Here is a 14,254-nt window from a genome sequence, read left to right on the forward strand (position 1 = left end):
GATTTTGGCGTCAGGAACAGACGACGAGAAGGCAACCCGCGACATGGCTCTTGTGAACCCGATTAAGGTTTCTGTTTATTCACGGTCTGGTAACAAAAAGGGGAGTCTTGAGTCATGGGGTATAGTAGGGAATAATTACGGTTTACCATGTTGTAGAGTGGAGTTAAAACTTGAAGGTTTATATAAAGGATTGGGTTTTAAAATGATGGTTCAGTACGGTCAGTGTTTTTGGCCGTGGTAGTAGCACGGTACAGGATGGTGGTGGTGGAGAGGGCATGACGTGACGTTGCGGACTGGATCTGGGAAAACCAAAACCCGTACTGTTTTGTTGCTGGTTGTACGTGAGCATGAGCGTGCTTTTAAGGTTGTCTAAATGGTGATGAGGAATTGAGGACAAGTTACGAATGAAGTGGGTGCATGACTGGAGTTGTTCAAAAATAATAATAATGATGATGATGTAAAGGCATGATGTGGCTGGTGTATAGACGATGGACATGGTGAAGGGTTTTTGGAATGAATTTATTAACTCCATGTAGTGGAGGTTTGCATGGGAAAACTAATTAGGAGGGTGATGATTCTATTGAAAAAAAAAACAAAACAAAAAAAAAAAACAAAGTGAACAGGTCGTTGATTTATGGTGATGATGATGGTTTGTGGGCCATCATGATGAGCCAAGGGATGTTGGCTTTTTACGTGGAGTTGGGTTTGGTGAAATAAAATCATGCAAGGGTTAATTTGAATGTATAATATTGTATATTTTTGTGTAGGGTGATAATGGCATATAATCAAGGGGTTATGATAAGGTTTGGTTGGTGGATGGTTAAACGATGGTAATGATGAGGTTACCTTGAGTGCATGGGTATATCGGCTTTGGGTTCATGGATTCAACGGGTCACGGTGATCCGAACTTGATGTTGTACGGGTTATGGATTTGCATGGAGATCTCGTATGAGGGTGTAGTTCAAGACGGTTAGCTTGTGGACTTAGAAGCTTTGCAACTGGTGAGTTATTGAGCCCACTCTTTTAAATGTTTTTTTTTTTTTTTTTTTTAATTATTTGGGCTAATGTACATGCTAAACTCGTATGATTATTTTTATGAAGTTGTGAAGCTTGTTACGTACGTATTAAATTCATGTTTACTTGTATGGTTTTTTTTTTTTTAAGAATGAAAAGTAAGTAGGCTTATATATTTATATACCTATTTGTGTGAAGGCGATCATTGATTATACTTATATGTACGTTTATTTAAGTGTGTATATATATATATATATATATATATATATATATAGGATTAGGTTCAAACGTGAACAAAATCCCAAGAGTGAACTGCGTGAACTTATCTGAACTTATCTGGACCCTTGATTTTGTAGATGATAGATCTTAGATCAATGGCACAATTGTAATTAAAGGTATAATAAATTTAATTTAAATTTTAATCTAAAGGGTAAAATAGGAAACTTTCATATTAAACATATGGAAACTAATCAATACGTTTGTCATTTGTAATCCCCTAAAAGTCTTTGTATTAGTTTCAAAGATAAACACTTTATAAAAAAAATCCACTAATGAAAATAATCCATCTCGATGAAGAACAATTGCTGGATGACTGAATCGCCGTTTCATCGCCGGATCTCGATAAAGAACAAACTGCCGGACGACGAAATCAGGCTTCGATTTTTGGTCCGATTCATTGTCGTTTCATCGCCGACATTGATTTTCGCCGGATCGTTTTTCAGATCCGAATCGATTCGGCGTCAATGCGCTGCCGCACATCCGCCTCATTCTATCGATCCACTGATTGTGTTCATCAAGCACATCAGATTCTGCTTGTAAGTTTTTTTTTAACGGATCTGTAAAGTATCGATACTATGTTGTGCTGTGTTGTTATTATAATTATTTTAATTACACTGTTTGATTTGTTATATACGTATCAGTGGTTGATTTGTTATATAATTATTTCATACCCTCATACCCATCTCCTGATTATCACAAAACCATGTTTTCTGATTTGGGGGTGATTCATGTCGCACCATCGATGCTTGGCAGGTACTCACTCCAATTTTGTTTCTTCATTATTAATTTGATGTTTCATTAGTTAATCACTTAGGTTTAGTTAATTTGCTTTGCTTTATGGTGCTACAATTGTATTGATTTAGTTGTTGGGTGTTTACGATTCTTGATTAATTAGGGGTTTAGAAGTGGGCCATGGGATTGAAAATCTGAAAAGTAGACAAATAACATAGGTAGAGGGATACCATGTAACAGAAGTTGCAATCGTTGGTCTTAATTACTTTGGTATTAATGGTTTTTAACTAGGGTTGCACTGCCATAACTAAAGCTATAAGCTTTAAGTTTTACCTGTTAAGAACATGGGGGTATGGTGGGGTAGGAGTTTGGGGCATGGGTTGACACGTGGATATGGGGCACTCAATACACAAACCCAAGTTTCATAGGGGTATGGTGGGCGTGGCTAGGCTGGCGTGGCCAAGCCACATCATTTTTTTTTAAATTTAACATAGCCCGCTATGCCCTAGCCAACAAGCCAATAAGAGCCGGCCACATAGGATCGCTAGCATGCCCCACATGCCTGGCCTTAAACTCCCGCCCAAGGGGCCACGCCCAAACCCAAGCCCACCCGGGGTGGTGACTTGGGCGTTTCCCTCCAACCCACGCCCAAACCCGCGCCCCGTACCCCATAGTCTAATAAGCTTTACTGGTATAGTTTTGGCTAATGTGTAAAGTTGTTGATGTACACTTGTGAATTATGCAAAGTATTAGTTGCTGAGTTTTTTTGTCCAATTCTTTGATTTTGCTCTGTTTTTAACGCGATGTACACATGTGTATTCTGCTTTTGCTCTGTTTTTAATGCGATGTACACATGTGTATTCTTATTTTTCTCTAATTTTAACCCAGTGTACACATGTGTATAGCGTCTGCTTTTGAGATATCTCATATTTTTTGGATATTGAATGTGTAAAGTTGTTGATGTACACTTGTGAATTATGCAAAGTATTAGTTGCTGAGTTTTTTTGTGCTATTATAGGAGATATCGTCAACGAGAAAAGTGGAGATGGAAGGTCGATAAGGATGATTCACGTATGAGGTCGATAAGGATGCTTCAGCATACAACGTGGCGAATAGTTGTAAAAGATTATGTTTTTTGTTTTTTTGATTATGTTGGGTTTATTGTTTTTATGAAAATGGAACTTGTAATTATATGTTTTTTTGTTTGGTTTGGAAAACATTATGGAACTTGTAATTTGTTAAATATAAAATAGTTTTACAGGTATTGTTTCTATGTGTGTATTATGTAGCTAATTACACATATGTACGATGCTGAGTACACATGTGTACTGTTCTATTTATATCCAAGTACACATGTGTATACCGTTTAAATATGAAGGTTACGTGGATCTTAAAAATCAAAATTTGAATTCTGGTGATGAAATCTGAAAGAAAAATTAAAATGGAAATCTTGTGATTTATTGTTTGTTTTGATAATTATCTTATTAATAAATAAAACATAATGTGGATAATGAATTTAAATTAGGAAAGATGTAACTTAATTCAATTATTAAAATAATGATTTAAATCTAATTTTTTATATATTTACAATCCTACCCTTAATAACTAAAAAGGAAATCAAGGGTTCAGATCTGTTCACGCAGTTCACTCTTGGGAGGTTGTTCACGCTGGAACCCTACCCTATATATATATAGTGGAAGGTTCAAATGAGAAGAATTTTTTTGTAAGAAGAAAAAAGAAGAAATTTCAACCAATAAGAATACTTCATTTAATATTTGCATTTAATTTTCATATAAGGGTATATTGGTAAACTTACATAAATCATTAATTTGTATTTTTCCTCTTTAATAACTAACTAAATTAAATTTGTAAATCTTTTTCAAAATATATACCTTTTCCAAATTAAAAAAACAACTCAATTTAAAGTGTAGAATAAATTATTAGTTGTGTAGGATAAATTACGAGTTGTGTAGGATATATTTAGAGGTATGTAGGATAAATTTCGATTGTGTAGGATAAAATTCTATAATGTGTAGGATATATATAGGAAAATTTTGATATGTGTAGGTTTTCTAGATTATATGTAGGATAATTAATTATTTGTTGACTAATTAATTAATGAGAGAAAAATTAATGATATGAGTTATAAATAAAATAGTATTTTACTAATATGCCCTTTCTTCTTTTTCTTCTCACATTAAATTTCTTCTCAATGAACCTTCCTCTATATATATATATATATATATATATATATATATATATATATATATATATATATATATTTATGTACTCGAGTCTGTGAAGGGAAGATATATATGTATACAGTGTATAGGTACCAAAACACATGATGATTTAAGCATATATATATATATATATATATATATATATATATATATATAGTATGTATTTATGTGTGAGCTGATGATGCCCTCTTTAAACTTTTTCAAAGTTTAGGGCTAACATGCATGTTAGATGTATTACTTGGATGAAGACCTTTTTTTATGAAGTTGTATAGTTTTGTTTGTATTAACATACCAACTATACATGAGGATTTTTTGCTTGCCCTTTTATATGCTTGCGTGTGATGTGTTGGGTCGGGTCATGCCACAACCAGGTCGAACAGAGGAAGTCCCCTAACAGTTTATCTGTCCTTGGGGCAAGAGGAAGTCCCCTAACAGCTTATCTGTCCTTGGAGCAAGAGGAAGTCCCCTAGCAGTTTATCTGCCCTTGGGGCAAGACGAGAAGAAAAATTCCTTTATCCCCTACTTTGTGTTTGGGATTTAAGGTGAGGAGATCTGTGTTGTGTGCTTGACTCATTAAAAGATGAATTTTAAATTTTGGGGATAAAATAAATATATTTATTTATTTATTTCCATGATGAAGACGTTTTACAAGTGTTTATTTGTTAAATTATAAACTTGAACTCACTCAGCGTAGCTGACTTTTGCATGCACATTAGTTTGATTTCAGGTTAAACATATGGGCGCGAGACCACTTGGATGTTGCACGAAGTTACCCGACATTGACGTTGGCATTTATAGTTGAAGACGCCGCTTTAATAAATTTTTAACATTAAAATTTTGTATCTTTAGTTTGGATGTTTCCCATGTTTTGGCTATTTGACTTAAACGTTTTCCGCTGCGTAGTTTTTTTTTCAAATGAAGGAAATAATAATAAAATAATTAAAATTTTCAAGAGTTTGGATTATTTATGCAATGATGTCCCAACTGTGAGACACCCGAGTTTTGGGGTCTTACAAGTTGGTATCAGAGCCAGGTTCAAGAGATTCGGGCATCCCTTAATGCGTGGACTTGAACTGAGAATGAGATCAAAGCTAGAAATGCCAATACGGGTAGCCGCACGCCAAGAGGTACTTTTTACTATATTGAAGTTTGGTTAGATTTTTTTCATTGATGCTTAACGAATTGAGGGGATAGGTGGGAGGTTGATGCTATATTATGTGATTAGTTTGGAAATTTTACTATTGAGTGCCTAAAGGTATAATAAGTTAGATGGAATATTAATGCCTTATGCTCAGGGGTGGGATGAAATTAATGTTTTCTTTAATCGCTAGATGTGCTAGATGGAATCTTTACGTGTTTTGGTACGTTAGGATGTTTTGCCTTTGAATGCCTAAGGGCATGATGTGTTAGGTAAAATTCTAGTACCTTCATGCTTTGATGTATGCATTGATGTTTCTCATTGTGTGTTTAATTGCACCATATGGTAAATTGAATGTTAATACCCTTGTGTTTTGGAGGTAGGACATGATGCCTTGTATAGTTAATTTTCTGATTCGTCGGATAGAATGTTAATGTATTTATGCTTGAGGTATGGTAGGATGTTTTTCTTGAGTGTCTATGTATAACAGCCCTAACGTAAACCGACACCCTCGTAATTTTTCCGACACCCTAAAAATATTTAAAATATCCCAAAATGTCTTTAAATACACTACGTATGTGAAAACCGAGCCCGAAATATAACATAACATTAAAAATAAATAAAAAACAAAGAAAATAGGGTTCAGGCGGGCCGCGTAAGGTCTCACTTAACCTTTACGCGGGCCGCGAGAGCTTAAAACCTGGCACGACCCTGGGCCGCCACGTGGCCCAACACATGTCGAGCCTAGTTGGTGACCGGGATGGGCTACGCGTTGACCTAGCTTTGACGCGGGCCGCGTAAGCCTTGTGCTTGTTTTACGCGGGCCGCGAGAGACCCAGTTTCAGCAACTATAAATAGAGGCCATCGGATCTCAGTCTGCTTCGTTCAAATTTTCTTTCTCAATCACAAATTCTGAATAGTGGGCATTATACCCGAGTCTAATACCCCCTAATGTAACACCCCGAAAATATAAAACTTTATATTAGAATTATAAAGTATTAACAAGCAAGAATTAACTAACTAGGAATTCCTAACCTAGTTAACTAAAAGCCTAGAAGTAACTTGTAATTGAGTTAAAACAACCCAACTTTAAGTAAAACAAGGTTTAGGGACCAATCTTGCCAAACTTGAAACTTAATTACTAATTACTAAACAATTACACCCAAACACACACTGGTGTGTGTGCTTGGATCGAACAGAAGGCAGGGGCGACCAGGGGTTCTTTCAAACCCTAGTTTTCACATAAAATCCCTAAATTGAAGCCTCAAATCTGCCCTAAATCAAGTCTTGAACATAAATTAGTGATCACCTCGTTGTAGGGATCAAAAGGTATGTAAAATTTTGGTATTTCGTTTCATCTTGAATTCTAGGTTAAATGTGAGAAACTGAAATTTAGCTTAAATACATGATGCATGAATGAATCTGAAGTAATATGATGTCTAGAGTTAAACCCTAAATGATTTCTTGTAAAATCCTTGCATGATACTTGAGAAGTTTATAATCACCATTGTAGGTGATTAATGAAATTGTAGAAACTAGATAAACACTAGGATTATGATTTCTATTCTAGTGAAGACTGAATTATATGATAAATTCAGTAACTTGATGTTAAAAGTGTGAAAATTGCTTAATTGAAGTGAAATTAGGTGTAAATAACATGTCAAGAACCTAGCAATGATTATGTAGAAATCTGACCCGCTAGGTGTTCGTAGAAACGCCTAAGTGAAGATCAAAGTATTAATGATCGGACAAAAACGCAGATTAGATTACTATAATAAATTGTCCGTTATTGATTATAAAAGAGTTCTAAATTGATTTCGAATGGAACTCTTAAGGTAAAGAATCCGGGTCGTCAAGTGGACAAGCCGGGGGTGATACACGCTTAAAGGGTGCGCTTTGAAGGTACGAAATTTACTGTTTCGTTACATTAAATCTATTTATTAGTCTTCTGTTGTTATTTTGAAACATGGTAAACAAGATAGACCAATATGTCACAAAAGTGACTTTGTGTCTTAAACAAGTAAAAACGGGTCCAAACAAGTGATAGAAATGGATTCTTGAAATGCCTTGAATGGTGCCTAAATTTCGGCATCCAAACGGGTCAAAACAAGTTGAAGAGTAAACTTTGATGTTGGTTACCATTGCTTGAGGAATGGTTATAAACAAAGCGTAAGCCGTGTAGCGGACACGCTAAACTAGTTGAGAAACTTAACTCTTAATACAAGAGTTAAAGTTCGGAATTGTAAGCATGTCAAGTAGTGTAAAAAGGCAAGCTCGAAACCTTAGAAATAAGCATGTAGATTATTGCGTAAATGATCCCTCAAGAGGGAAGCGAAACATGATAGTGGGTAAAATTTGGATATGAGTAAGTAGCCTTAGTCATGTGTTAAACGTACTCAAAAATTAAATTACAGCGATGTAAAAAAAGAATCGGCAAGACTGCAAAAACAAGAAAGAATGTACAGCAGCTACCGTAAATTACGGTGGCTAACGTAATTTACGGTAGCAAGTAAAACGTTACGGTAGTTTTTTACTGAGTTACGGTAGACCACAGTTGCCCAGGGGCCACCGTAACTTACGGTGGCTACCGTAAGTTACGGTAGCGCCCAGTCACGAAAGCTGAATTTTCATATTTTTGGTTACTTGAAATTGTTTTTGAACATAGTTTCGATTGTATTAATTTCCAAGGATGTTAATACTAACGTTTATCTAAAATATTCAGTTTCTAGGTAATTCCAAGTATGGGGGATGATGATCAAGCAAAAGCAATCGAACCGAACACACAAACCAACGCTTCCGCACTTGATCTATTTTGTTTTAAGAATATGTAAACACTTTTAGTTGTGTCATGAATGTTGTTTAGTAGGATATTAACGTGAATGTTATGTCTAGGTATGGCCTTTAAATCATCAAGTTTTTTTGTAAACTCTAAATTTTGGTATCAAATGCAAAGTTTTATATCATTAATCTAGTATTTTAAGCTGGGTGTTACAAGTTGGTAATCAGATCTCAAGGTTGTCAATAAGTGTTCGGTTCAAGCTTGATCAAGCATCCGGTAGGAGTTAATCGTTTAAGCAAATTTAGAGAATATAGAAATAAATCATGAACAAATATGCATGAAAAGAGTGTGTAAGCTCACTCAAACACAAGAAATGCATGAAACAAGAACGATTGAATCAAGTTAGGAACTTGATTGAATCAAAACAAGTAAAGCATGTGTTATAAATGGAATGTTTAACAATCTATGTAAACATTTCAGTAATAAAGATGGTGGACGGAGGCAATGATGATGCGGTGCCAAGAGTCACCGAACAAATGAGGGTAGTGATTGCCGAAGAGGTTGGAAAGGCGATCGAAAACAGTTTGTCGGGCTTTATTGATAAAATTCAAAACACAGTTTTATCAATAGTAGACGAGAGAATCAAGAAGTTGGAAGATAGTACAAATCTAGCAAATGAAAAACCCGGAGGACGAAAACCTTGTTCATACAAAGAATTCATGGCGTGTAAACCACCAATATATAATGGGGAAGTTGACCCAATAGTGTGCCAACGATGGTTGAGTGATATTGAAGGGGTATTCGAGAGGACCCATTGTGATGAAGATGACTACGTAGCCTATGGTACGGGTCAATTAAGGGGTCAAGCGAAGGATTGGTGGGATAACAAAAAGAGAGAGATAGGTAATGAAGCGGCTAAAGTCATGACATGCGAGGAGTTCAAGACGCCATTCCTTAAACACCATAGCCCCAAGGCGGTTGTTAATCGAATCAAAGAAGAGTTCATGCAACTTAGGCACAAGGGAGAGAGCATAGGCAAGATCACGACAACATTTATGGATAAAATGAAATTTTCCAACGACTTGGTGACAAACGAAGAACAAAAGATATATTACTACCATAACATGTTGAGTGCAGAATATAGGGAGTTTATAACCCCTTCAAAATACGAAACCCTTACCGAGATCATTAATGCTGCTTGGGAAAGGGAGATCGAACTGAAAAAGAGCATTGAACGGGGTGAACGGAGGGCACAAGATGTAAATCCAAGCCCTACCAAGAAAGCACGAACAAATGAAACAGCGAAGAAATTGGATACAAAAGGTGGATCGCCAAGTTGCAAAATTTGCGGGAAGGGTCATAAAGGCGAATGTCGCTTCAAGGATAAGCCTTGCCCCATATGTCGAAAGACGGGACATATGGCTATATCATGCCCGGAGAAAGTGACGGTTTGTTACAATTGTTATCGACCGGGTCACAAAAGATCGGAATGCCCGGAACTGGTTGGAAAGAAAGATGGGCAAGACTCGAAAGGTGAAGCCCAGAAAGCCAAAGAAAGATCTTTTCAATTGACTGTTGCTGAAGCAAAGGTCGAACCTGAAGTGGTCTCAGGTATCTTTACTGTAAACTCGATTCCCGCACGTGTGTTATTCGATACGGGTGAGAATAAATCCTTTATTTCATACGGATTTATTCGACATCCTTCATTTGTTCTAACAAAATTACCTATGCCCTTAGAAGTAGAGATAGGTAATAACAAGAGTTTCATTGTTTGTGATGTATGTGAAAACTGTAAATTGAGCATTGATGACGAAGAATACACAATAGACTTGATCCTGATGTCGATGGGAGAATTCCAAGTGATCGTGGGGATGGATTGGTTATCCCGATACCACGCGAAGGTGGTTTGTTTCCGAAAGGAAATAAAACTGACGTCTCTAGCGGAAAGCAAGTTACGATATACGGTGAAAAAGGAGGTAACCCGGTGCTATGCTCAATGCTAGAAGCCCATAAACTTATGAAACATGGATGCAAGGCTTACATGGTATACGCAAGCGAATCGGAAAAAAGAACCCCTCAAAATTGGAGACGTGCCGGTGGTACGTGATTATGAAGACGTATTCCCGGAAGAACTACCGGGAATACCACCAGAACGGGAGGTAGAGTTCGGAATCGAATTGATTCCGGGCGCAAAACCCGTGGCCAGGGCGCCGTATCGACTTGCGCCGTCAGAGTTACAAGAATTGATGTCTCAAATCCAAGAATTGCTCGACAAGGGGTTTATCCAACCGAGTGTGTCCCCGTGGGGCGCACCATTTCTATTCGTGAAAAAGAAGGACGGCAGTATGCGCATGTGTATCGATTACCGAGAGTTAAACAAACTCACGGTGAAGAATCGATACCCACTCCCAAGAATTGATGATTTGTTTGACCAGCTACGAGGAGCAAGTTGGTTCTCCAAGATTGATCTCAGATCTGGTTATCACCAATTGAAAGTCAAGGGGGAGGACGTACCGAAGACGACCTTTCGTACACGGTACGGGTTGTAATGCCCTTTGGGTTGACTAGTGCACCCGCGGCTTTCATGGACCTCATGAACCGGGTATGCAAACCTATGCTGGATAAGTCGGTAATTGTATTTATCGATGACGTTTTAGTATATTCGAAGAATGAAGCTGAGCACGTGTGTCATTTGCGAGAAGTATTAGAGACACTCAGACGAGAAAAGTTGTATGCAAAATTCTCAAAATGCGCTTTTTGGCTACGAGAAGTGCAGTTTCTTGGGCATATCATTAGTGCCAACGGAGTACTAGTGGATCCGTCAAAAGTAGAAGCTGTGTCAAAATGGAACCCTCCAAGAAATCCCTCAGAAATCTGAAGCTTTTTAGGGCTCGCGGGATATTATCGGAGATTCATACAGGATTTCTCCAAAATTACCTTGCCATTGACCAAATTGACTCGCAAGGAGGAAAAGTTCGTGTGGGGCATCGAACAGGACGAAGCCTTCCAAACGCTCAAGGAAAAGTTAACTCACGCTCCGGTGTTAACATTACCGGAAGGAGTTGACGACATGGTAGTTTACTCGGATGCGTCGCATTTGGGACTCGGATGTGTTTTAATGCAACGAGGCAAGGTCATCGCCTACGCCTCGAGGCAATTGAAGACCCATGAAAAGAAATACCCGACTCACGACTTGGAACTGGCGCCAGTAGTGTTTGCTTTAAAAATATGGAGGCATTACTTATATGGAGTAAAATGTACAATCTTTACCGACCATAAAAAAATTTGAAATATTTCTTCGATCAGAAGGAATTAAACATGAGACAAAGGCGGTGGTTGGAAACGGTCAAGGATTACGATTGTGAAATACACTACCACCCTGGGAAAGCCAACGTAGTGGCTGATGCGTTGAGCAGAAAGGCAGATTATACCCCAATACGGGTACGATCATTACAGCTCATTGTGACCTCGGGCTTACTAGAACGAATCCGAGAAGCACAAGATGAAGCAGTAAAGACGGAAAACTGGAGAAAGGAAAGGATTGTTGGCCAAGTTAAAGATCTCGAGGTAGGTAGTCACGGCTTGAATACACGTTTCAATAGAATTTGGGTCCCTAACACATGTGGAGTTAAAAAGCTCCTACTTAATGAAGCTCACAAGTCCCGTTATTCCATTCATCCGGGAGCGACCAAGATGTATAACGACTTAAAACAAAACTATTGGTGGCCCGGAATGAAAAGAGATGCCGTGAAATATGTGGAAAAGTGTTTGACATGTCTACAAGTCAAGGCGGAGCACCAAAAGCCATACGGTAAACTCCAACCGTTAGAAATCCCGGTTTGGAAATGGGAACATGTTACGATGGACCTATTAACCAAACTACCAAAGACGAACCGCGGTTTTGATGCTATATGGGTAGTTGTTGACAGACTAACCAAGAGTGCTCATTTTATTCCAATTCGTGAGACTTATACGTCAGAAAAGATGTCAGAAGTTTACACTAATGAGATAATAGCACACCATGGGGTACCGGTATCCATCGTGTCCGATAGGGATACTCGGTTCACTTCAAATTTCTGGCGAGATTTCCAAGAACAAATGGGAACCAAATTGTTCATCAGCACTGCGTACCATCCCCAGACGGATGGACAGAGTGAAAGAACAATGCAAATGTTGGAAGACATGCTACGGGCATGTATAATCGATTTTGGAGGCAGCTGGGATGTCTATCTACCCTTGGTCGAGTTTTCTTATAACAACAGCTACCATGTTAGTATTGGAATGGCACCGTACGAAATGCTCTATGGTAGGAAATGTCGAACCCCGGTATGTTGGGGTGAAGTGGGTCCACATGAACTTGCCCACCAAGATATAGTACGAGCCACTAATGAAAAGATTGATGCGGTTCAGGCTCACTTGAAAGCGGCTCAAGATAGATAAAAATCGTATGCTGACAAAAGGAGGAGACCAATCGAGTTCCAGGTTGGCGACAAGGTCATGCTCAAAGTATCCCCATGGAAGGGGGTTATCCGGTTTAGAAAGAGAGGGAAATTGAGCCCAAGATTTATCGGGCCGTTTACGGTTGTTGAACGAGTAGGAAAGGTAGCTTACCGCCTTGAGCTACCGGAGGAATTAAGCGGAATTCATAGCACATTTCATGTGTCACATCTTCGGAAATGTCTAGCCGATGAGATGACTTATATCCACTACGACGATATCGAGGTGGATGACAGATTAAACTATGTGGTAAGACCCATTACGATTTTCGATCGTGAGGTGAAAACCTTAAGGAACAAAGAGATCAATAAAGTGAAGGTCAAATGGGAACACAGGAAAGGTGCGGATACCACATGGGAATCCGAAGAAGAGATGCAACGACTATACCCTGCTTTAATTGGTACGTAATTCGGTTTTGGGGATGAAACCCCTTTTAAGGGGGGTGGACTTGTAACACCCCGAAAATATAAAACTTTGTATTAGAATTATAAAGTATGAATAAGCAAGAATTAACTAACTAGGAATTCCTAACCTAGTTAACTAAAATCCTAGAAGTAACTTGTAATTGAGTTAAAACAACCCAACTTTAAGTTAAACAAGGTTTAGGGACCAATCTTGCCAAACTTGAAACTTAATTACTAATTAGTAAACAATTACACCCAAACACACACTGGTGTGTGTGCTTGGATCGAACAGAAGGCAGGGGCGACCAGGGGTTCTTTCAAACCCTAGTTTTCACATAAAATCCCTAAATTGAAGCCTCAAATCTGCCCTAAATCAAGTCTTGAACATAAATTAGTGATCACCTCGTTGTAGGGATCAAAAGGTATGTAAAATTTTGGTATTTCGTTTCATCTTGAATTCTAGGTTAAATGTGAGAAACTGAAATTTAGCTTAAATACATGATGCATGAATGAATCTGAAGTAATATGATGTCTAGAGTTAAACCCTAGATGATTTCTTGTAAAATCCTGGCATGATACTTGAGAAGTTTATAATCACCATTGTAGGTGATTAATGAAATTGTAGAAACTAGATAAACACTAGGATTATGATTTCTATTCTAGTGAAGACTGAATTATATGATAAAATTCAGTAACTTGATGTTAAAAGTGTGAAAATTGCTTAATTGAAGTGAAATTAGGTGTAAATAACATGTCAAGAACCTAGCAATGATTATGTAGAAATCTAACCCGCTAGGTGTTCGTAGAAACGCCTAAGTGAAGATCAAAGTATTAATGATCGGACAAAAACGCAGATTAGATTACCGTAATAAATTGTCCGTTATTGATTATAAAAGAGTTCTAAATTGATTTCGAATGGAACTCTTTAGGTAAAGAATCCGGGTCGTCAAGTGGACAAGCCGGGGGTGATACACGCTTAAAGGGTGCGCTTTGAAGGTACGAAATTTACTGTTTCGTTACATTAAGTCTATTTATTAGTCTTATGTTGTTATTTTGAAACATGGTAAACAAGATAGACCAATATGTCACAAAAGTGACTTTGTGTCTTAAACAAGTAAAAACGGGTCCAAACAAGTGATAGAAATGGATTCTTGAAATGCCTTGAATG

General features: G+C 37.7%; 1 protein-coding gene across 1 annotated transcript; it reads left to right on the forward strand.

Moving 5' to 3' along the window:
- Positions 1-12,682: 12,682 nt before the first annotated feature.
- LOC110923961 lies at positions 12,683-13,090 on the forward strand. The gene has a single exon (XM_022168012.1). It carries the CDS (start codon positions 12,683-12,685, stop codon positions 13,088-13,090), a length of 408 nt encoding a protein of 135 aa, XP_022023704.1.
- Positions 13,091-14,254: the final 1,164 nt, after the last annotated feature.

The sequence above is a fragment of the Helianthus annuus genome, chromosome 17, assembly GCF_002127325.2.
Source record: "Helianthus annuus cultivar XRQ/B chromosome 17, HanXRQr2.0-SUNRISE, whole genome shotgun sequence".
Classification (NCBI taxonomy): Eukaryota; Viridiplantae; Streptophyta; class Magnoliopsida; order Asterales; family Asteraceae; genus Helianthus; species Helianthus annuus.